The 26,478-nt window shown below is 35.3% G+C and overlaps 1 protein-coding gene across 1 annotated transcript in view; it reads right to left on the bottom strand.

The window, feature by feature from the left end:
- AUH (AU RNA binding methylglutaconyl-CoA hydratase) overlaps window positions 1-26,478 on the bottom strand; it is a 112,067-nt gene that overhangs the window by 49,153 nt on the left and 36,436 nt on the right. The window contains exons 4-6 of the mRNA XM_054287875.1: window positions 19,531-19,617; window positions 4,232-4,324; window positions 3,234-3,290 (exon numbers count right to left, since the gene is read on the bottom strand). Coding sequence (XP_054143850.1) covers window positions 3,234-3,290; window positions 4,232-4,324; window positions 19,531-19,617 — 237 coding nt within the window. The remainder of the gene's footprint in view (window positions 1-3,233; window positions 3,291-4,231; window positions 4,325-19,530; window positions 19,618-26,478) is intronic.

Genomic DNA, 26,478 nt, shown 5'->3' with positions numbered 1-26,478 from the left:
GGAGCCCAAGTCTCATGAGGAAGTGCTGAGGATTGTTAAGCTGGAGAAAATGAGGCTTAAGGGAGACCTTATCGCTCTCTAGAATGATCTGAAAGGAGGTTGGGGTCAATCACTTTTACCAAGTAACAAATGCTTCAAGTTGTACCAACGGAGGTTTACACAGGATATCAGGAAAAATTTATTCTCTGAAGGGTTGTCAAGCACTGGACAGGCTGTCCAGGGAAGTGGTTGAATCACTTGACTGGTGTAGATGTGGCACTTAGCAACATGGTGTAGTGGTGAATTTGGCAATGCTTATTTGACAGTTGGACTTCATAGGCTTAAAGATCTTTTCCCACCTAAATGATTCTATGACATGTTTTTTGTGTTGGCATAAGACCACTTTTACAATGATGACTGGCAGACTCTCCTTAGAAAACAAAAACCTTCAATACTCATTCTCAGATAAGTTTCCCATCACTAAGTTACAAAGCTTTTCTCTCTGCTACATATTTCAACTAGTTTCAAGATTCTTTGAATCTTTCCTTCCTTACTAGAAAGTGAGATGTACTCAAGAGGAAAAACAGAAAGGTTTTCTACGTTTCCTAGTTAATTTTCTGGAAGTTTAAGCTTTTCCCATAGTGCAGAAAAACTGAGTTTAGATTTCCAAATTAAAAAGGACAATCCTGTTCCCTCACAGTGTGAACAGCAGGTCTGTGAACATAGCTATTGTATAAAAGAAGGCACTGCTGTCATCCCACTTGGTCTTGCTATGTCGTCTGTCATGGATGAATTTTCTGAGGAGATTCAACCTGCTATAATACAGCATACTCTATAAATGCCTACTTGGTCAGCACCCTCAGCAGACTTAGAAGGAACAATTCATTTTGGTTAACTCAACCAACTCCTGCTCAAACTTAGCCTTTAGAAAGTTGCAGTACATCTCTGCATATTCAAAAGAAAAATTTCTTGCACCTGGGAAATCTGTGTTTGTCAATAGACAGCACCTTTCTGTGTCTTTTGACAACCACATTTTATTAAGAATGGAATAAACTATAATATACAACAAGGTCCAAACCTTAACAGCTGATATGCCCTGGATCTATATTTTAATTCTACTGAATTCTAGTAACAATCTTCTAACACAGCTCTTTCATTACAATTTACTGGGGTATTAAAAAAGCAAACCCTCACAATATAAATATGTTTTCCACATAGCTTCAAACACCCATATTAATTATCACCCTACTTAAAGTTATATCTATCACACACCTGGCAGCTGACAGACAAGAATAAAAACAGTAGCTTGCCACGGTACAGGGACCTAGCTCAAAGAAGTAACTCAGTTTGCCAGCAGATTTCAGGTGTACTAGATGGCAGCAGAAATCTATGTAGGCCTCTTAAGAGCTACAGCTCACTCTTCAGCTCCACTCTGCAGTTCTGTTTTGGCTCAGAGCAGCTTGAAATAAACACTCTCAGAAAATACTCCATTAACCCATGATACCTACGGTTCAAGTGTGTATATCTGGCTTCTCTACCTAAATGAGATGTCCAAAATTCCGTCACTCATTCTTCACTTTCTTTCTGGTGCCTTTTACAAAAGGCACAATCAGTTACTATTAGGATGATAAGAAGCAAAAAGGACTGAAACACTGTCATTGCTCAACAGGACTGGTGTAAGCACAGGCTGATCAGGAAAAAGTTGTGAGTACCTCAAATATATTCAACAAAAATAGTTGTCAGAAAGGCTGATAGGAATAGGAGAAAAAAATTCATCACTGAACATACCCCAAAATGTTGTAAGTTGGAAAGTCAATGTAACAAGATTAAATCTGTGACATTTTGAAGGACATACACCTGAAGACATACACCTGAATCATTATTTTAGGATGAGGGAAAAAAATATTTCAAGCCTCAGTCTTTATACATAACAGTAAAATATTCTGAGTGAACCTTAAAATGAATCAGTTAACTAGCATTTTAAGGTAAGAGCACAGAAGTTTGAAACATCTATAATTAACTGAAGACAAAGAAATGAGACAACCTCAAAAAGTTGAATACAGGGAATATAAGGAGAATTTGAGCTGAATTTCTTGAGATCGAGAGTATGTTTCCAATACTGTCCTACAGAATTACTTAGGGAAGGAGGGAGTGGGAGGACAAAGAGCAAAAACTGACAACAAAGATAAACAACATAAACTTCTGTCTTTTTATTCACTAGGACTTATTTCCAAGGCATATTTGTTTTCCTTATGTAAAATGCAGGTCTGACCACAGAAAGTGTTGACTGAAATCACATCTCAACAATAACCAAAAGAATACAGCAACTGAAATCATACAATAATTGTCCAAATTAATCATAGGATGGGACAGTTTTATACACAAAGTTCATACCACTACTGCCATTATGGTTGATTTTACTGTTTTTTTTATGTGACCTGCAATGGTATCCACTAGAACTGAATATAGTGTTTTCAAAATAGGTTCCACCAATTAGAAAGAAAACAAGAGCAAAGAAACAGTATAAAGTTCCCAAGAACTCCCAGAAATGAAGGTAAAAAATCACAGGGATGCACTTTTTTCCCCGCTACTACCCTTTTCCCAGAGCAGCAAATTATCTTAATTCAAGTAGTAACGATTGATACATAAATTAAAAATATAAGGTTTTGTAACAACTCCTTGAAAATTATTTATTACATAACGTTCATTCACCTTGAGTATGTGAAAGCAAGTCAACTGGCCTTCAAAATAAAAAGAAGGTTTTGACTCAAAAAATCTTGGCAAGGTAACAGATTTATCCAGAGCTATACTTCTAATTCTTAAACTCTTTACAACCAATATACAAGCAGCTTGAAAACCGAATGTGAATCTAAAGTATCAAATGTTATGTGAAAGTGGATCTTAATTCAAATAATTGGTTTTGTACACTGACAGCTAATCCTTCGTCCTGGCTTGATCCTTTGTAAAATTATGCAGCCTTCAGATCAAGACATTAAATGTCATTTAAAGAATCACTCAATGTTGACTTAGTTAATGAAGACTTTGCTTAAAAACACAGTGTACAGGTGACTGTCTCTGAAGATAAGAAATACACTTTTTAATTAATTTTGGTAAATATTACAAGCAGTAAGGCGTAACACATGCTATAATACTTAAAAGAAATATAAGAATAAGCAACATAAACAATTCAAAATCTAACACTAAGTATGTATGTTATTTAGTTATCTGTGGTAGCAAAAGCACAACATTCATACCTGCACCTGGAATGATCGCCAACTTTGTTTCAACTAGGCCCATTTTAGCAGAAGATGCTAAAAAACAGAATGTAAAGAAGTTCTTATTCTAATGTAGAAGGAAAAAAATCTATGGAAAATACATCATGATGACCTAGAAGTTTGCTAATATATTAAGTTTTCTTTAAAAAGAAAAATAAATCACTTTTTAAAGAATTTGTTTACTAAAAAAAACCCTTCAAATAGATTCAACTGATCTGCTTTTAGTGAAAGATCCAACCACTTCCATCAAGGCAAATTCAGTACTAAAGTCATTTTCATATAGCAAGTAAGCAATAACATTGAGTAATGAGACTTACATTCCAATGGAAAGTACTAAAAGAAAATGGATGTTATTGCTTAACATCTTAGAATGGGTAGAATTCTGTATCTGATTATTTGAGTTCTTTAGGTGACAGAATATTCTCTAAAGTCAAACAACATTATAAATCCTAACTTACTGGCTCAGAATGAAGTATCCATTTACTTTCCATCAATAGGCTTTACAGTTCTGACAGCTCATTAGCTCAAGGTTCCTCTTTTCAAGAGTGGTTGTCACTTTTAGAATTTAATTTCTTATGTAATAATACACTTACTAGCAACTTTTGTTTCTTCCCTGCACTCTGTTTAGATAAAATCAAGCCTCCGTCTAGAGCACTTCAAACGCACAAGAATTAAAAAAAAAAAAAGAAAAAAAAAAAAGAAAATAATTGCATGACCCTTTTGGCAAGACTGATAAAATTAGTGTCAGAAGAATCACATAAATGTTTAAAAAAACCAATCCAGCTAACAGAGTTAAGTTGTTATAAATGAAACATTTGCAAGTACTTAGACAGGTTTCTGCTAAAGCCCTTTCAAATAATGGGTTATAAACAATGTCAAATATCAAGTAAGTTTTATAAGACTGTTGCCACAGACAGATTAGTCAAGCCAGCTGAAACACTAATAACCCTACATTCCATAGCAGTATTCAGACCTACCTGCCACCCGTATATCACAGGCTAACGCAAGTTCTAGGCCACCACCTAAGGCAGTTCCATCTATTGCAGCAATAGTAGGTACAGGCAGATTAGCTGAAAAAGAAAGTACCAATTAACACCAACCTCATAAAGAACATCTCTGGAAAGTAATTTCATTAGTTTTGCTCATTCTACAGTCATTCATTTCAAAGCTAGAAATTGTGTCTTGACAGTCTCAGACCACCACTGGCAATAATGGCCACCACCATTGCCACTTTTCTCCTGTAAAGAAGCAGCTAACAGCTTAATAGAGGTGGGAAACTCTTCAGTTTGAAAAACAAATGCACATACTGCCAGCAGACATGACAGGTAGCAGGGCTCCAGAGGCCTGTGCGACCATGGCATGGTCTGTTGTAATTTATCACCAGTGTTCTGACACAAGAAAGTCATTTAAACAATCAGCCTAAAGTACTGCTTTTCACCTTCTGCAAATTCAAATTCTCTTCATCTCTATTCACCACAAGCTCAAAGTTTGATGAAAAATGCATTTTAATTTTAGAAATACATTTATATATTACAGCTTTAACTATATTTCATGTAAGAGTTAACACAAGCTACCCATTTTAAAATATACTCGAACAGTAGTCCAGTAGTACATTGTTGCTACTTAAGTTTCACAGATAGCCAAAAGCAATTCATTAGCCAGACACTTGGGTGTACAGCTTTTTGAAATGTTAAATCAGCTCTTGACAACAGCTTTTTTTGCAGATGTTAAAATATATTTTCTTTGTTTTTAATGTTTCAGCTAATTTAATTCAATGACCAGTTCATTCAGTTTCATTAGCCAAAAACAGAAAGGAAAGAACTATTCTACCAAGACATAAATGAAAATGATGGGTGAAAGACTTTAAAAGATTTATTTCCTTTTAAAATCTAGAAGGGTAATATGAAAAAAAAATAATTTAAAATTAATTAAAAATATGAAGAGTGAAATCTAGAAGGGTAATAAAAATTATTACTTCAATGTATTAATTAGAACTTTTCCTAGTGGACTACCTAGTTCTAAATTTATAAATTGTGCTACCTAGCTTACCTTTTTCCTGTGTGACAAATAAACTTCAGATAACTTCATTCAACAAAAGAATCAGTTAAATATTGGTATACATCAGCATGACAATTATTATACAAGCCAGCAGTCTCTCACTGGATAACAAACAAAGCACGTAATTAAACAAAGGTTATTTTAGCTGCAAATTGACCTGCTTTTATGATTAACAGCTACTGAAAACCCAATTGTCTTTAAAAAAAGAACAAAAACTTAGCAATGCTTTTCAAGATTCTAACAGATACTTTAAAACAAAGTCCCTGGGTTACTGGTTTAGATTATTATTAATAGTGACTATCTGAATCAATTTCAGTGCCAAAAGATGCTACTGATTACTGTTTGCAAGAGCTCTTTCAGTGACTTAAAAGAGCTCAAGGTATCCATTATACCTGCCATCTGCCACAGAAGGCATAGGAGACAGGGGAATAGTAGAAAAATCTGCTCTTCCTCTATTTACTTCTTCTTAGTTATATGGAAAGGCAACTCTCATTTCCAGCAGGGCACAGCTCCTGACAGAAACTTATAACCCTGTCAACACAACCAATTTGCCAAACAGTCTTGCAATTTTGCTAGCTGACACAGCTAGCCTTTCTCCTAAAGAAATATGCCTTTGCCTTGGGTAAATAAAAATAGTTTGCCTGAACATGAAGGCAGGGTCATTGTTAACTGCAGTTTCCAGCAGTTACTGCCTATATGAATGTTCCATTTATCAGAGACTAGCAAACACTATCTTGAGCACTGTTTGCATGGCTTTCGCAGTACTCCAAGGCAGAATACTTTCCTAAGATAAGCAACTTCTGGAATTAGCTATGGTGCAATTCAAGTAGACTATTACATATGGAAATGGAAGTTACAAAATGAGCGTTATAAAACAGCTTGGTTTCAAGAATTACAGCCAGCTCCTATCACAAAACAATAAAAAAATCATAATTCAAGGGGATAAAAAGCAGTTTGACAATGTTAGAATCATCACTTACCAAGGATATTAATTTGAAAGGATCACCTGATATAAGAGTTGACAATGAATGAAAGGCAAAAGACAAATCCCCTGTAACAGCCTTGTGTGGATCTATTAAATGAATTTAAGAAATTAATCCTTTTAACAGGTTCTTGTGAAGCATCAGAAAAACTAGCATAGAAAAAAGTTAGTAATCACTTGGGATTGTAAACTGAGTTTCCAGGCCACACAAACTTTTTAACAAGGGTGAAGTTTCCTGGAGTATTAGTATTTTGTAGCATAAGAAACATGTGATCACATTTATCTCCATGATTTTAATGTACAGCTGCCAAAACTGTTGAGCCCATAACAAAAGCAGAGATATGTTTGATAAATAATGCCCTGTAGGTTTAATTGAGTTGTATGCACTCAAACTTTAGGAACAATAAATTACACATATAGACAGGTCAATCTCCACATGATTCTACATGATAAGGCTCATTTGCTATGAGTGATAAAAAAATATTTAAAGCTTTGCCAAGAGGCCTAGTGGTTTTATGCTTTAACATTCCACATTTTTGTCACAGTTCAAATAACAAGATACAAATTTTAGGCAATTGTACTACTACTACTCATTAATTCTAAATTCTAGACGTGATTCAGGTTTATCAGGGTGCCATCATGAGCTGCATAATGAAAAAAAAAAGAAATTTAAGATATATATAAAAGAAACAGATTAGCTAAAGTAAATGAGAGAGTACAACACAGAGACAAGAGTAGACCATGTATATATAAAGATTAAAGTTGTTAGAAGTAATTAAAAAGACTAAGTAATGAGCAGCATTAAACTTTAGTTAGAGAATTTCACTGAGTTACCATAGCACATCAAAGTGTGGACTGTGAGCTACTAAATAATAAGGTAGTTCACAAAATTAATTCAAAAAGGATTATTTCACACTTCTATTCTAATGTAAAACATGCTGCTTATTCTGTAAATACAGGTCTATTCTGCACATAAAACACGTCCCAAGCAAATGCCAAAAGTCACATCCTAATGTAACATCAATGCTAAATTATATTACAGAAAAGTAAAGTTCTATGTACAGTAAAGAAATAGAAGGGTCCAATTCATTTTATGTTATGTCAGCACAGAGCCAGACATAAGACAAAAACACATCCTTATATTTGAGATCACAAGAGCAGAGACTTCTAGCTGAAGAGAAGACAAATGTGAACAAGCTCATTAAAATAAATTTCTTGCAAAAGTTGTTTAAAGAATAATCTCTTAGCACAGAAGCTGACAAAGCCTGTACAAAAGGATGTTTACTGGTCATTCAAGACATGGCACAGGTAGAGTGACCATCAGGTAAACTGAAGAACTTCAGTAAGAGAAAATAAACTTAGTAACATTAGATACCTCAACTAAACCCATAAACAGCTCAAACAAAACAGAAAATATGGCAGACAGCAATATAAAGAAATGAACCTGCTTCCTATTCTGCAGTAAATGTGAGCTTTCAGCTAAACTTCAGAAATATATCCCTGATAAACATACATGTCACATGTAGTTTTAGATTAGGTGGGCTGGCAGCATCTTGTAGTCTTAGGATACTCCCAGCTTTCCTGTGACTCTTCACTACTGAAAGGTGTAGAATAGAGTAAGTTAACTCACCCATGGTTTTGCCATGAGTACAGAATGTCACAGGAGGAGCACTTTGCAATTAAGCATATAAAAACACATGTAATGTGTTGGAAGTAATTTCAAAGAATCACAATTGTTCTGAGGCAGGTAATTGTTATTTCACCTTCAAGTGACTTCCCACATGATGTCTACTGCTGCTGACTAACAAGAGATTTCCTTCCTGCTTAGAGACCATGATATGACAAACAACAGGCCAGCATATAAATACAGGCACCTGGTCTAGAGGATCTGACCACTAAATAGTTTCTCAGATGTGTGCCGTAACACCCACACAGCTGAGTCACACTACTGCAGATACTGACGTTCCCCAAATAGAAAGCAGAAAATGCCTGGATGCTACTGACCTGAATCATAAATGACTGTTTAGTCTTTGCACTAATTTTTAAGGAAGTTCTTATAAAATTACAGATATGTAAGATAATAGCTGGGAGGAAACAGGATTACATGTGACACTTTTTAGTAACTGTCATGTAGCCTTTTTTTATTCCTACACAACATCATTTTCTCATTAATGACAAGAAAATAAATGGTCTGATCAACAAGGAAAACCTATGTTCCAAGTTAGTAAGGATGAAGGAAGCATGAAGAATGAATACATACAGTAAAAACAAAATGGCAACAATTCACATGTGAAAGTAGCCTTGTTTTTATGAAACATTATATACATAGATTTCATATAATAGGCAAGAAACCACATTCTTTAGCTGGTGTCCCATTACTCAAAGGAAGACCTACTGCTAATGCTGATACCTTACTATGAGTTCCTGAAACAGGTAAAGGAAGAATAATATGGTTATTCAGAATTCCAGACTTTATGATTTGTGTTCCCAGTCAACCTGCATGAACTTGCCCCAGCTGATTAACTTAAAATATTTAACACGCAGGGAAAATAAATTACAAATTCAGAATATATCAAATTCAAAAAGACCAACCTCCTAAGAATGTCCTCCTTGCTTGCTAAAGAAATTTATATATGTAAGATTTTCTGTAAGCAACTGTACCACATACTCATATAAATGGAAAAAAACCCCATTCATGAGCTAGAAAACAGGATTTTGAGATTTAGACTATTCACGTGCCAATGAAGTACATGAGAATCACCCAATTGTAGCCTGGCAGCTGTTGCAATTAACCTGAAGAATACCTGCAGTACTTCCTTCATTTAGCTAAGATGAAGGAGCCATCATTAAAGAAATAAGCTCTAATAGACAGAGAATACTGCTTCTCTAAAAGTAAAAGGTCTGCACTGTTACTGCAGTACCACTTGCAGTAACAGAATCAGAAAATTCCATGAAAGTCCATTCAAGCCCTAAAAATGCAAAAATTCTATTATAATTAGATACAATTAGATATAATGAGATATAGATATAGATATAAAATTAACTTCTTATTTCTTAGTTAACGTAGATATAATTAATTTCTATTTTCGAAGTACTTTTTACAGATTAGGGGAAATATTTTCAACTCAACTAATTATTGCAGTCAGAATTTGGTATCTACAAACATTCAAATGAAGCCCTAGTTTAAAGCTTGCCTTTTTATGAATTTGATACAAAATATTAATGAAACGAAAGACAGTCACCTTAACTTCCCTTGCTATTATTCCTGTGTTGTCCTGTACCTGGCAAATGTTAAAAAAGGTCCTTATTGTGCCTTTCTCATCTTTATTCAGTGACCTCATGCAACCAACCTTCAGAAAGAACAGCTATCCAGATATAAACCAGAAGCCTGTCACCTCTAGTACCTACTGAACCAGATTCAAAACCCTGACTTGTCTTTAATTATGAGCAGAAGAATTCTTGTTACCCAGAATGAAACTGGAAGTAGTGAACATACTTTACTTGCCTCAAAAACTGTGAGTATCCATCTAAGACAGAAGTAGCTACAAAATTCAATTTTAAATAAGAACACAACTGAATTGCCACAGAACAAAGAAAAAGATTGTCCAAGCTATTTATTCCACAGGTCCATTTCTGATTATTTGACAAATAAGGTTGATTAGTGAACAGCTTACTAAGACAAACAACTTCAGGGGGCATTTTCAGCAAGTAATTTTTCCTTTTGCATAATGGATTTTATAACTCATAAAGCCAAGAGGATGAATTGTACAAAAGTATCTTGCATACTGTCAGTATTAGATGGAATACTAGAGGAAAGTATGCTATAAATTGAGGGAGATTAACAGTTCCAAAATTTGTTATTTAACTCTAGCAAATTAAGAAAGTGTGGCAAACATCTGCCTATGTATGTCTGCAGCACGTGGGAAACCCTTAAATCACAGAAAAGCCAAGGCTGAAACAGGGTTCTGGAGCTCACCTTGTCCAGCCTGTCTACTCAACCAGCATCACCTTGAACAGGTTGCTCAAGCTCATGTCCAGGTGATTTTGGAAGATCTCTAAAGAGGGAGACTTCAGAACCACCTGAGTAACCTGTATCAATGTTCAGTACCTTCACAGTGAATAAGGACTTCCTGATCTCAGGAAGAATCTTTTCTGTTCCGGTTTGTGCCCATTGCCTCTGGTTGTGTCAACAGACACCGTCAGAGACAGCCCAGCTCCATCTTCTGACACTGTCATGTATCACTGAGACCACCTCATGAGCCATCTCTTCCCTGGTCTGAGCTTGCTCAACCTTTTCTCACGCAAGAGAAAAGGCCCATTCAGGGCTCTTCACTGGACTTTCCAGTAGCTCTGCCTTTTACTTAGGAGCCTAGAACTGGCCATAGAACTCCAGCAGTGGCCTCACCTGTGCTGATGAAAGCAAAAGGATCACCTCCCTCAACTCCTGGTAACACTGATCCTAACACAGCCCAGCATACCGCCATCCTTCCTGGCCACAATGGCACAGTGCCATCTCACATTCAACTTGCTGTCCCACCCAGACCTGCAGGGCTTTTTGTGCTGTTGCTTTTCCTATCATTATCCCCATAATGTACCTGGTGCATGAGATTGTCTGCATTTTGATTTGTAGAAACTATTGAGGTTCCTGTTAGTCTGTTTATCCAGCTTGCTGAGTTCCCTCTGAATGGTAGCACAACCCACTCCTTACGATTTTACATCATCAGCAAACTAGCTGAGTCTACATTCTATCCTATCATCCAGACCATACAAGATGTTGAACAGGACTGAATCTGGTGCTGTCCCTGGGATACAGACTGGCTAGGGGCCTCCAAGCAGACTTCATGCTGCAGATGCACAGTCTGTACCCATTCATTTAGCCAATTTTCAATCAATTTCACCGCATTTTCATCCAGTCCATACTCACCAGTTATTCAGCAAAAATTTTACAAGAGGTACTGTCAAAAGCCTTACTGAAGTCAAGGTAGAAAATATCCATGTTTCTCAATCTAACAAACAACAAGAAACAACGTTTCTCATAGAACAAACTCTTGTTTCATCATAGGTTGTGAGACTGGTTAAGCAACATTTCCCTCCTGTGACTCCACCTTATGACTTCACCCTATGACTTTCTTGTCCCTTGTGTGCCCAGTAGTAGTTTAGTTTCCACATTTACTTGTTCCAGAACCTCTCCAAGGACAAATTTTAATCTACAGATAAGAAAGCTCCCTCCCCATTTCTTAGTACATTTATTTAAATGTAGTAACAATGGAGATTTCAAATTAATAAAAAGAATGGTCACATGCTCCCTAAATGTTTAAATACCACTAAGTGCATATGTGTAGGTAGATTCTATGATTGAAGGTCACCCATTAGGAAAGCAAGAAAGAGGGAAAAAGAGTCATATCTTAAGAGTGAGAATGTCAAATAAAGAATTACAAATTTTAGTCTTGCTATTACAAAGCAATGCACTTTTTAACATACCATTTATCTTCAGTGTATATTTCAATCAAAAATAGCTTAAACTCCTATAATACTGCAATGATGCAGTAATGATTATTTGAAACTAAATCCTAGCTTGCATAATAACTGGGAATGGATCTTTGTTTTTAAATAATTAAGTTTATACCTAAATATTCTTATTTTGTAACTCAAAATAAATTTCTCTTCCATCTCTTCACTACCCAGATTCATGATGTCTCTTGGTAATGTGGCTCTTCATTATAAAAACTAAGATCTTTTAACTTAAAAAAAATAAAGGGGAAGGGGGGGCATAAAGGGCACAAGCTGTGCCCCTTGACTGGCAATTATAGGTGGTCCATGTGCAGTTCTGATAACTGGAAAATTCTTTATACTAGGAACATTAGGATGACAAAATTACATTTAATATACTAAATAATTTATGTCACAGGAAATCAGAAAAAAAATTACAACACAGCTCAGTATCTTGATTTCATTTTGAGGACCTTTTCCTGAAGAACAATATTGTGATGGCATATAACCTTTGAAATGAGTTTTGTTTCAAGCAGTTACCTAGCTCTGCAAAATATGTAATCTAGTCAGTGGCTACAAGAGTTTCCTTTCATTTTCAGTTGCAAGCACTACTGTCAAAAAAAGATTCTTCTATGAGGAAAAAAGCTAACAGAAACAAAATACATCAACAAGTATTTTCATCCGTTCTGTAACACTAAGAAATCCAGCCAGCGTATTCAGCAACATTTGAAAGTGGCTGAGAGAGACTGTCAGGGTAAAGAAGATTGGTAAAACCATTCTTGAACAGGGCAAGTAATCAAATGTTACAAATCTTTACCTCTCATAAGTGCAAAAACAATGATAAAGTGATTATTCAATTTATTTCTGTATCTCTGTATGTTTCAAAAATATATTCATCTGCAAAAACAACCATACTTTAAAGTCTGAATACAGAATTCTGCGCCATACATTTGCTTGTCACAACTATGAAAGGCTTTTAGGTACCCTTTAATTCCTGCACTTTTGATAAGAAGCTTAATAAACTACAATTGTTGATAGACTTGCACATAGACTTGCACAGACATTACTGTCTTTCCTTTAACACCTTCAAAGTTCAGGCTCAGGCAGACAATCAACAACAGTAAAGAGCTGCACAAGAAAACCCATTTTTTTAGTATTTGTGAAGAAATTTTGCTTTTTAATGAAAATGGTTACTGCACATTACAGCTGATTATTAAGCAAAAGATATTAATAAAGTTTTTCTTCCATTTATTTTGACAGAGGCTAAGGCACGTCACTCAATCCTATTAATTTCCTAGTCTCCTCCATTAATCACTCACTCTCATATATGACATAGAAACACTGGTTTTTTGAACTGAAAAAAGTTTCAACTTCAATAGAGGAACATTATATTCTTTATTTTAAAATTTTCTATTTGGTATTTTATTTTGTCAGGTAAGAGAGACAGTGTATTCTACATTCTTGATAAAAGAAACAGAAACTGGGAAACTAATGGGAATGAAAGAAGGGGTTAAATTAAGCCCCTGAGCTGTTTTCTGCATCCAACTCTTCTATGATTTTTTTGTACTATAAAAAATCATTTGGGTATTTTAATCATTTCTCAGTCTGATAAACAGAGTCTTCAGTTTCTTCATATTTACCAACATTTCATCTTGTAGTCTCATTCTGCCCTCAATAAGACAATAATGAAGTACAACCTAGATAAGAGAATTCACTTTCTGTAAAAAAAAAAGTGAAAGCTTTGGATAAAAGAAAAATGAAAACTATTTCTTTTATTTTTACTCTTACTAAATACATTTAAGAACTTATTACTCACACAAAAACAGCACAGCGTATAATCAAGCAGTGGATTTATGAAACACAGAGAAGATACATGATTTCAGTTAATTTATACATTCTACTTCTATGCAAGTTGTTTTTTTTCTTAAAAAGCACACAAAATAAAACGTCAAACTATTGTCTATATAATATACAAACACAACTATAGTCTCTAATATAGTCTCTGGCTGTTAGGAGAATCAAATTAGATACAGTTTTGTTTTGGTTTTTTTTTTAATTGTCCATTTGTCTAATTTACAGTATGAAGAAAACACATACTTTATTATTACTACTATTCTTGTTTGACACAATACATTCCCTAGGCTAGTGCTAAAATATTTTATTTCTATATTAGCATAATTTACCAAGTAATAGTTTCAAGCCAGTTCATTTACAGAACACTGCAGAAGAAACACTTCCTAACATTTCACAGTAACCATTTTTTGGGGTTTTTTTTGGTTTTTTTTTTTTAACAAGCTAGCTTAGTAATATCATCAAGTCAGAGCCTACCCAGGCGAAAGTTGTATTCATTACAAGACTTGACAATTCTGAAGTGAAAGCCTCATGCTTGGCCCTATCAGCGAGCTCAGGATTTCTTCAATAGAAGACCAACATTATGCTTTCAGTACCATGTCAGGAGTTGCTACCCTTTGAATATCAATTAGTTCAAGGAACAGAGCCACAGACCAAGACAGGCAAAGTAAAGCACTAACAAACTTTTCTTTCTCATTCAGCAATTGAAATATGCAATTTCAAACCCGAACGGGGTGAAGAAAGGATAGTGTTACCAACACATCAAACATGCAAAGTGTGGCTCCTGGGAGAGGGAATGGAATCCCTGGACAACAAGTGATACTGGGGCCTGTTTAAACACAGTGCAAACTGTCTATGCTGATCTCAATAAATCATCTGAATGAGGAGCACCCTACTTTTGGTATATTTACCTTTGTGGAAGAAAACTTAAAGAGCCATGTCCAGTCCATGTTCTCTTGTCCTCCAGAACCCTAGGAATTACTAGCAGAAGAAAAACTAAACTACTGCTGAGGTTATGCTGATTTTTGTCATGGCTGTACAGCAGCACCAGGATCAGACAACACTTAGTCAAAGGCTATCTTAAATTAATTCAATATCAAGAGAAGAAACAAATCCACCATTGGAAAACAAGCAAGAGCCTAGCAACACACTCAGAATGCTGGCACTCAAGGACTGTAGTAGTTATGCTGTACACTTAACCAAACAGGCAACATCATAGCACAGCAAGCAAAATACTGTGCTAAAATCTGTATTTCACAGTGTCAGCAACACAGAAAGACCATGATGCCTGAGGTCAGCTGTTCAGCATGGCTCTGAACGGCAGCACAACCCACCTGTAATTTTTCCTTTTTGAAATTTGATAGCTACCTGAAATTTCATTCAGCTTTCCTGTAAACACAACTCATAGGCTGTACCTCTCCTCCCTGAGAGAAATCCACAGCTCTTATCACAGGATTTCCAAACTAGAGTACTACATTTTTGATGGCCAGACCTACTTCCAGCAAACACAGATGGATTTGGTGAATTTGGTAAATTTTAAGTGTTCACTCCTAAACCAGGATTTAAAATGCTAACCAAACCTCCACAGAAGCTTCACAGATTCAAACAGTAAAACAAGACACAGAGTCAACCTCATCAATGATAATTCTTGATAATTTTTAAGCCTTCACAATGGGAAGGTGGGGTAACAGCAGACCAGCAATCAAGAGAAATTATTATAATCTTGATACCATTCTTGGGACCTCTGAAATAATTTTTTGACAGCCTGCATACAAAAGCAAAATGTAGCATATACCGTGGCATAAAAAAATGCATGTTTGCAGAATCTTCAAGAGTCAAACTAGGAACTTTTTCAAAAAGAGGATGCTTGTCCAAAGGATGAACAAGTGCTTTCTTTTAGGTAAATTAAAACTTGGCAATGACTGAAAGGCAGAAGGACAGAAGAAATGCTAAAGAAGGGGAAAAAATCTGTCAATGTAGAACTGTATCTGCTCTGAATGAAATCAAAAGCACATAATAAAAAACACAAATGCAAGTAATTGACCACAAGGTGCTTTCATTCCAGATATCTCAAAGTGGAGTATGTTAAAACTAACCATATCTGATAGAACTATGTATAAATAAAGTTACTAAATATCACCATTTATTAAAGTTGTATCACAGCTTCTGCATAAAAACTAATCAAATGTTTTCAACAAAGACCTGTAAGATTTGTTATAATTCAACAAAACCAATAGAAAACCAGTAATCTTAGTATTTTATTAAAAAATTCACTCTTAACTTAGCTCAGATCTAAGTTCCATCAGGCCACGAGTAAAGTGTTTTGTCTCTAAATGTGAAAAAAAACCCCAAGTCTAACCACATGCTAATTTTAAGAAGCAACCAAGAAAGTCAGTTTCCAATTTTTATTTCCTGTTTATGGGATTTGGGAACTTACATCTACATTCCTTGGAAAAGCTTTGCTACTCAATGACGTTTCTCACTTAACAGAGACTGGAGCTAGATGTCAATTTGAGTAATTGCATGTATTTGCCGAATTAAAATTCCTTCTACAGCTTCAAGTTTTTATTTTTATTAAATATGGTGTTTTTATTGAGGAGTGTGTTTATTGCATTCAGCTCCATACATAGCCTCAGTCTGTTTTGGGACTGAAACCCCGAAAGACAACATATACACACTATCGCAGTTCTGACTCCACAGCCAGTATAAAGAACAACATGGATTTAACAACAGGCATACCATAAAACACATATTGAAGATCTGACCCACAATGATGGGGTTTTTGTCCTCCTCAAAGCCTCAAAAACAATGTTTCTGGAAATCACTGTCATTTGATTTAATTTACCCAGGCTGTCTTGCTGTGCATAGTTACAAAAGATCTATTAAGGCTTTTCTCTCTCAATTTCTTTAGGGTAAAGACAGCTTACATCAGTAACAAAGTGCTTCAAGGCAGAATATAGTAATGGGCAAGTAATCTTATAATTCTTACTATTAAAAGAAACAACAACAAAGAAAAAAGTAGAAAAAACCCCAGACACACACACACACACAAACCCAAACCCCAAACAAATCTCCACAATTCTGGTATAATTTTAGCAATAGCAACCACTGTTAAAAATAGAGGCTGTTTTCATTTCCCCCTCCCCAGCTTAAAGCTCCAAGTGCTGCAACTAATGGGGCTCTGTTCAATTTTTCAGCTCCTTTTTTAAGCATTTATTTATAAACAAAATCACATTTATTACAGCCTCACTTCTTCACCCAAATTTAGTAAGAAGTTACAAATTATTCCCACATAAATAAGTGCAGTATGCTTTTAATTTTCAGAAAATTCCCTTCTGCAGCTGTATTCCAAAATGATACTACAGCTTTTTACAGAATAACCAGTGTAAGGATTTAAAATCTAATGACATCGACAGAAACTAAGGAAAGTCAAAGGATGTCAATTCTAAAAAGTTAAGTTTATCTAGTTGTTCAAGACATAATTAACCTTTACTGTAATTTGTCTATAAAGGTAACTTAATAGTCTTCTTTCTGAAAATATAGCTAAAAAGATGTAACTCTTTACTAGGTCACACATCTGAATACAAATGCAATTATCAAAACATGACCTAGTTCTGAAAAGCAATAAGCAGAATACATTTTAAATGAGATTATAGTATTAAACTCGGATAGAAAAAAGAACAAAATAGGAGATTGGAAATATTGTTCCCTAGCCACATAACATTCTGTAGTAGTAAATATTAATTTGAAAATTGTTTCCCCTCTTTAACTATCTCACAGCATCCTAGTTGTTGCTGGACAAGAAAAATACCATTATTATTTTCAACTTACAGATTAATTGCAGTGACCAAATGCAAATACTATGTCCCTATATTTTGTAACAACTTGATATAAAATTAATATTCACTTCTATTCATCAGACATCATATGCACTCAACCATCTATCTAACCTCCTGTACATATTTTTCTGATACTGTCTACCATTTCCTGATGTAAAGAATGGCATAATAAGACCCCATCTGGGGTAATGCATTCAGCTCTGGGGTCCTCATCACAGGAGGGACATTGACCTGCTGGTGTGAGGGAATTCTGGAATGAGCCCAGAGGAGGGACACCAAGTTGATCAGAGGGATGGAGCATCTCTCCGATGAAGGCTGAGAGAATTGGGATTGTTCAGCCTGGAAAAGAGAAGGCTTTGGAGTGACACAAATGCAGCCTTCCAGTACCTGAAGGGAGCCTAGAAGAAAGATAGAGAGGGACTTTTTACAAGAGTCTGTAGCAACAGGACAAGATGGACAGATTCAAACTGGAATAGAGCACGTTTTAAGAAAAACTCTTCTCTGTGAGGGGAGTGAGCTGCTGGAACAGGTTGCCCAGAGAAGCTGTGGATATTCCATCCCTGAAAGATTCAAGGCCAGGCGGGATGGGGCTCTGAGAGTGGTCTAGTGGAACTGACTGAGGCATGTAATTCACTGCAAGCCTTTAACATAACGCTGAAAATTTGCTTACATATTCAGCAGTTAAATACTCTCACACAAACTTTAATGAAGATGAAAACAATCAAACATTTTTCTCAGGGTTTTTTCAATCCTGAGGCAAAACAAAGCATCAAACAACTGAACATTTTCCAATCATTCAGTGAAGAATGCCAAATCCAAATATTTCTTCAGACTTTAGAAATATTCTCACTTAAAAATTTGAAAATAATTTATTAAAAAAACCCTATTTACTAATCATAGGAAAAGCTTGAAACCAGCTCATATTTAAATACTAATAGCAGCTTAAAGTATTTCCAGTAACTTCAAGCCAAGGAAGGCTTAAAAATTACTAGTTAATGATAAGCAAGGCTCCCAAAATTCTTACAAAGAGAATGAAAGGAACAACTTGTTGCCACTTGCTTGGCATTCCCAATAAAAGGACAAGTACTAGCATGACATATAATATCAGCTGCAGGTAATTAATGATCTGCTCATGTCATCTAGGTATTTTACAGATTTCACTTATTTAAACAGCCTTGAGTGTCTACTTCACTTCAAAGACATGACAGTCATTTCAGCACATAAGTATCTGCACAAATTACCTAATCAAAGTCTCATTCTTCAGCAGGTCGGCATTACCTAAAAAACCCCACTATCCATTCATAACATTCTGCCAAATCAAAATGTTACATCATTCTTAAGGAAATGCATCTAAATAAATTTTAGAAGTTAAATGTAGAAAATTAATTCCTCAAAACATGGAACACTTCACTTCTCTTTTCAACAGATCATATTGCCAATAACCTGTTGAAAAGTAATTATATTTAAACTGATCGGCAGAGATGTAGAAATATAATTATTTGTCGGTGAATTCCTAAACTAAAATGTACAGAGCAATTATTATCCTTAAGAATTGGTACAAGTTGATTAAAATACAAAACTATTAACAAGTTTTACTACACCAAAATATATCAAACAAAATTTTTAAAGACCTTAGTAGCTAAATTTGTATTAGTAGCTGATGTTTAACATATATTAGACTGTACTAATTATAGAAACCACAAGAATGCAACAGTAAAAATGGAATTCTAAAGTACTTTGATGTCACTGAACAATCTGTCCTTTATGGAAACAGCAGGGCAAATCACCTCTATTTCAGCTGAGATTTAGCTTCTCTAGCATTCCTTCAAAAAGTCTAACTCAACTTGGAACATTTTAAAGGAATAAATGCACCATGATTCATATTTATCAATACACTCCATAATCCTTATGGATTCTTTCCAATTCAAGATCTGTGATGTGATACTACACAGTTAGGGATACTCTACCACTAACTATGCATGATTATGTCATTTTTCTGCTCTAATATTCTCAGGTTAAAGTTACAATAACATTTTTCAAGGGAGAGGTTACTTACCCAATTCATTAATAGTTGCTCTTGCTCTTGAAACAAAAGAACTAACTTCACTTGAATGCATTTTTGCCCTTTCCTTAAGGTCAGCACCTGTAAGTGATATTTCATACATATTTAGCAAACTATAAACAGGACTGTGTATGCATTTTAAAAAGTAAAATATTTCTTCACTTATAAAAAAAATTAAGTCTACTTCTAAACAAGGAGTTTAAACTGGTCATATAATTTTTCCACAGATTTCAAGGAAAATATGAACTATTTATCAAGGAAAGACAAAAACAAAACCAAAAAGCCCAAAACAAACAAAAAAAATTATCAAGCAAAAATTAAATTATTATAAAAATATTTTTAGTATGCACATTCTTCCCAGTGCCATTTCTTTTTCTTTTATTAAAATCGTTTATGAACAGTAGCATTTATGTTTATAGTTCATCTGTTATACTATTTATTTTCCCAACTATGTCTCAAAGTCTGATAAATACATGTTTTTCATATTGTACTCTTGTTATTCTCTTATTGGTAGATTATGTGGTACATACATTGCATGGTTTTACATTAACAGACTATATATCTAAATAAAAATGCTATAGTGGACCAATTTTTCAGTTCACTTTCCACTCATTTACTTATATTTATTTTGGAATAAGTTACATACCATCATTTTTTGTCAAAAAAAAAGCTGCATCTTGAAAAATTTTACCTATTTTTTCAGGAGTATATAAAAATCAAGTTTGTTTAATAAGCATAGATATGGACACAAATGTGTTTTTAAAAGTTTGTTTAATAAGCATAGATATGGACACAAATGTGTTTTTAAAATCCCACTTATAGAAGAAGCTGACATTTTCTCTCATGAGTGTGTAAAAAAAAGAAAACTAACAGTAATAGTAATAATAATAGCTAAATATAAAAGTCTATCTTTCTTATAGATGAACAATATATTAAAAAGGCAAAACCTGCATAGACACATTTATCCTCTAAAAAAGTGAAACAGACACAAGGCAACTTAGTGTGCATTAGTTCCATTTGGTAAAAAATAACCTATTCAGCTGGCCTCTCTGCATGCCTGAAAAGGCTAAAAAAAGACAATTAAAAAAAAAAGGTTTATGTTTCTCTACCCTGAGAATATTATCCATTTAGGAAAATGCACTGAACCCAGATTAAGTGAAGACTGTGGCTCAGAATTTTAAATTATGCAGTCATAGGTTTCATTTCACCTTCTAACTTTCTGGACTCAACTCATGAGAGGCCATCCTGACCCTCTTCATCAAACATAGTCTTAGACACACTTTTGTTGACAGCATTAGTTTTAATGCTAAAAAACCTTAGGCTAGTTCTACGAAAATCAGTATCTCAATCTGACATTTTCTGATGGACATTCAGTTGTCGCTTTAAAGTACCATGTCTAATAATGCAGCTCTACATCCTTCCTTCTTCTTCTGCCATAGCAAAGCTTCTCATTTAACTGTGACTTTTGTTCTCCTTCTATATATGTCAATATAAAAACAATGGAGCATCAGTCCTGGCTGCATTTGCATATTTCCTGCTAAGTAATGTCAAGCCTAATTTACAGTACCAGGCACTTTGTCAAAAACTTCCAAACAGCGTTCTAGAATGTACCCCAACTGAGTCAGTAGGACAGGCCAGTTAACCAGACAGTACAAAACATAGGAATTATTACAGTCAAGCCTGCACTGCAGAAAAATTGCACCTGCTAACTTAGTAATTCACAATCAATGCATACAGAAATCTTGCCAGGAACCCAAAAAGCAAAATTTTCACCCACAAATCTGGAAAGAACTCCAAATCAAATAAAACTGCAAGCAACTTTCACAAATCCATTTACATATAGAGTTCTGGAGCTAAAAGGAGTTTTTGAAATGTTGTGCTTAAGAAGCTAAGTGGTAAATTGCTTTAGAAGTCACATCAGCAAGGATGCAAATGAAGAAGTATCATTTACTTGATATCAGTTAAAGTCTGGATCTAGCTTCTTCAACTTTCTTCAAATCACTGTCTATGTAAGAAACTGCATGCTTTATGTACAAAAACCTCTTCGGCTGTGCAATCTGACTCAAAACTTCCATACACTGAACTCCTGCTCACTGGGCATTCCCTTGAAAAACATATTAAAGAAAATATCTAGCATTACTGCAAAGAAAGTCTTCTGTCAATATGAGATTAAAGCCATTTTTAGGGTTTGATTTATTCAGACTAGAATATATGCATAGAAAAATGGACTCAACCAAAAGAGACCAAATCTTCTAAAACAAAAAATACACTCTAGACTTCTTCCGCCAGTTAGAATATACATTTCCCTGAAAACATTTACATAAATTGATTAAATATTTAACAAAAAAACTTGTTCAGGAATGGATTAAAATATAGCTGCTAATTTAAAATTAACAATATGGACTACCATAAAGAAATTTCAAGTACATATCTGATCTTAGTGCCTTAATCAACTTTTGTAAACTAACATTTCCTTTTTTTGTATGTTTCTCCCTCACAAATGTCAAGGAAATGGAAAGTGCCCTTTTGGTAGCCCTTTTGCTATTTTAGCTCTCCAAAGAATAGTAATAGCAACTGAAGCTTTTTCAGAGGGAAGAATTTTAGTCAGAAGCCATTCACTTCACTCCAAAAGAACATATGCCTTGGCATCCTCTGGGTCACAGGAGATGGAACTGCCACCAACTTAACACTTTTGTTCCTGTTATAAGATTTGACTGCTCAAAGAATTATTGATGAATTCTGACCCACATAGCCAAGAACTGTTCACGTATTTCTTCAAAATCTGTTTTTAAGTCAGTAGAAAGTGTTTTGTTTCTGAAGCTAGCCATGAAGGAGAACGTAAGTTGAACCAGAGAGTTCTTCTCTCTTAGCTACTAAAACCAAAGACCCTCTCTCACCCAAGGTTTTCTACTTCAAAGTAGCTGAAAATAGTCTTTACTTAACTGCTGAGAGCAACAAAGTAGCTAAGGTTTTCAAACCACAAAAAGTCTGACACAACAAAACTGTGATTTTTCTAAGGGCCACAGCTGAAAGCTGTGGACAGTGTGACCTATCCGCTCCCCCACATCCACTCCCAACAGACTCCAGCAACTCTACTGTGGGTCCATTCCTTCCTGCCACACTGAACACAGAACCCTCTAAGACCTCCTACCCAAGAAGGAAAAGAGCAAACCCAAGCTATCAGGGAGCGGAGGCATATGAACTGTTGCAGTTTTGATGGTACACTGTAATTATGTCCCCACATCCATCCGGTTTGTACTGGAGCATGAATCATTGTTTTCCCCATATTAAGCTTCCTGGTATCTCAATGTTTTGTCCCACTAATTGATTTTCATCCACTCAGAACAATAACAGAAGCTGTGATTTTAGGAGTTATGCTCCCCAGTTCTCACCTCACTGCTCCCAGCATTTTATGAACTGTATTTTAAAGACTGTGAAATGCCATTTTCAAATTACAAGCTGCTATTGCAGGATAAAAGAGAAGTGCCACAGCAAAAGGCTACATTGACAGTACCATCAACCATTCCCTTCTACAGCTATATTAGCATTCCTTCAGGTACTTGCCACTTGTGAATAAACACTTGAATCAATTTAATTCACAGAAGTATACCACTTCAAATTTTACACAGCAAACTGGACCTTCCTGATGACCTCCAATGAAAAGCTGTGATTGAAAAGTACCAGTACAAACAGCAGTTCTTTAGTGGTCAGCTGTGATTTGGTCTTTCCAGATCAATTCTTGAAACTGGTGTAAGGAAGATGCATACTGTTTTAAATACTACCTACACTTGTATTAAGGTTGGTCAATCCAAAAGAAAATCTCTGCTGGAATTTGATCCATCACTTTCTCACTTTCCTCCTCCTATATTGGAAGAAAATAGGAAGGTTAGTTTGTTTGCCTTTTTACCTTACTTTCCCTAAATATGAAAACCCTGTCATAGTAACTCTCTTTTGCATGGTTTCAAATATTTGGCTATTCAATGGTTGGCTGTAATATACTGTGAGTTGAGAGAATTATTGCAGCATGTGCCTGACTTCCACTTCACAATGATGCCAGAGAAAATGTTTATTTGAGAAAGCCAAGGGCAGTCCAGCAAGATAGGGATATTGTTGTTATTCACCAGAATTTTCCACGTACACATATGTATGACAAGGATGGCTTTTAACTCAGACAACACACCAAAGGAAACCAACTTTTATAGTGATTACTCTGACCCCATGTGTCCTGCCTTATATGGTTATTTTTACAAACTTACTAATCAGAATTTATATACTGTTGAAAAGCTATATATTATGTTTGTAAAATACATTCCAACTATAAGCCTCACTTTCCAAATACAAATGCCTAGAAATCTTCCTGTACAGACTATTCTATGCAACTTACAAAACACACCCAAAAATCTCTAAATGAAAATGGCATAAAATGTAATGGTTTATATGTGAAACTTACAGAATTTACCTTTATTCAATAAATAATTTGTATTAAAGTAGGTCTTTTAGAAAGCTGGCACACCAAAATTAAACAGTGAAGTTATTCTATCAAGTGCCTAAAGGTGCTTGAATTGTCTTTTGTTTGGGAAGAGGAAAGGAAGTGACACATACACAGGCATTTTCGGTAGAATAAAGCATTAAATTCTTAGCGCAGCAGTGTTATTGTGAGTTTGCCCTTTGATCTTAGCAAAGACAGATCAACTAGCTCTGTCAATACATCAAAATTTAAATAAGGAGGTGACACTGGGGAGTATCAGAAGATACTGCCTTGCATACTATAACCTATTATTCTGTATCTTGTCAGCAAGAGCTATGAACACTGCAAACAGCAAAACACAAAGCCAGCACAATCCACTCAAACAAGTTAAGGAATTTATGAAGGAAACTTACAATGCTTTCAGCTAGAAGTACAAAACATGCACTACCTCACCAATTAAAATACTGTGAATTCCTATGAACCCACATCTTATTCCCACTCAATGTATTTAAGCAGACTGTGAATAAATATTCGTCCTTCTCCACACATACTGAACTAAATAAAATACTGAGGGCAAAGGGTCAACTTTGACATACATTATAGATTAACTTTAAACCACAAAAAACAAACCCATTAAGGTACATGGAAATATCTTTATTTAAAAGCAGATGTGTTCAACTTCCAGAGAAGCCATTCCAAGAAATCCAAGAAATCATTAGCAGAACACCAATAAATTTCTATGAGGTTAAAAACACCTCAAGAGGAAGCTCAGGAGGATAACATTATAGTCAACTTACATGCAAAGCCAGAAAGAATAATCCACATTTCTTTTTCTCCAAATTTCAAAGAACTTCAGAAATAAAGATTTTAAGCCCTGAAGTCTATTTAGGACAACTTAGCTCCCAATTTTAAAACTACAGTACCTCATGAAATGTCACAGTTGAGACGGACACACAACACAACACTCAAGGCTCATGCAACAACAGTCAACTTTTATTGAGCTCCCTTTATACAGTTTCTGTAAACCTGCACAGTTGCCCCTGACTGGCTGAATTTAGCTGCCACCTGGCTTATTGGCCAATAGCTGTCTGCATCCCCAATGGTCTAAACTGGCTCCCTAATGGCCTAGACTGGTCAAGTTATATAATTAGGGTTATCTGTAACTGTGAGGCCTCCAGGCCAGCTGCTAGCCACCACAGTTCCTCCTTTTTGTTTTTAAATACAAAGGCAGCATCTACCTTCCTCGGCAGGGCCCTTGCAGACTGGATGACAAACGTGGCACAATGTACAGAATAATGATGATGACACAAATGATAAACCTAAGTCGAATGAAGATCTTTACCCAACATGACAAGTCTAACCTTACCAGCCACTCGTTTATGCCAGATACCTTCAAGAGATTTTACAAGCATGTCCGGGAGCCATCAAGCCCAGCTTCGCAGTGTAGTATGCCCCAGGCTATTTACATCTATGGCCTAATTGCACACACTTAAGAAAGTTACAAACAAGTCAATTCAAACAACTGTCAGAGAAAATATTCAAAAAACTGTCAGGGTAATGCATTGCTGTCTTGTTTCCACCATAAAATACGTATCCTTCTACAGAGTCCTGTCTTTTAAATGTCCGATTCTTGAAGTCATAGGAAGTTAAAGGCAAATTGTTGTATCAAGGTTATATATCCTTCTACTTAGTCTTGTCCTTCACCAGTTTGACTTTTCAGGTTCAAGTGAAGCAATAGGCAAACTTTTCCACAATTGCTGACAACATCCTGCACCTGACAACAGTCAGTTTGTTAGGCCATGATTGAGAATTTTAAGAACATCCAAGGCTTTCATGGGAGTATATACCATCCCCACACATCCCCTTTTTTGTTTTTTAAACATGCATTTTGAACTGCCATGGGCATGCTCAACAATGTCTTCCTTTCAGCTACTACTGTACTTACATTTTCTTGTATTCTTTCCAGCAGCTCATACAAGAAATCACTACATGTTCTCATCCTACTCAATTTTTTATATAAACAATTCCACAACTGCTGTTTAGTAAAGCCTGGTTTATTTTAAACATGCATTGTGACATTGTTCAGCTGTCTCTAGCACTCATTTGTGGTACATAAATCGGGTTGGACTGAATTAAGTTCAGGTAAAAGACCCTATCTGTAGTGGTAAGACACATTAATTTACCGGCATACTTTTCCCAATAAAATTTGTAGCTCTCACAAAAAAAAAAAAGGGAGCTATATGTTAAGAACATTAGGGCAGATACTGAAATGAATTTAAATTCAGTGACAATTTTGTTACTTTCTCAATTACCTTTTGCAGATGCATTTAATAGATGCTCTGCAGCTGTACACCTGATACATGCAGACCATTAGTGCATGTTCAAATTTAACCAGAATTATTATAATTTAATGGTTTTCAGCGAACCTCCTCTAACTGGGTTTGAGGAGCTGCCCACTGTAAACTTTGCCAATT

This window comes from Melozone crissalis, unplaced genomic scaffold (genome assembly GCF_028551555.1).
Source record: "Melozone crissalis strain CALT ecotype California unplaced genomic scaffold, PUWL_Pcris_2 ptg000005l_1, whole genome shotgun sequence".
Classification (NCBI taxonomy): domain Eukaryota; kingdom Metazoa; phylum Chordata; class Aves; order Passeriformes; family Passerellidae; genus Melozone; species Melozone crissalis.
Note: the sequence above shows the minus strand (reverse complement) of the source record. Positions and strands in the feature narration are given on the sequence as shown.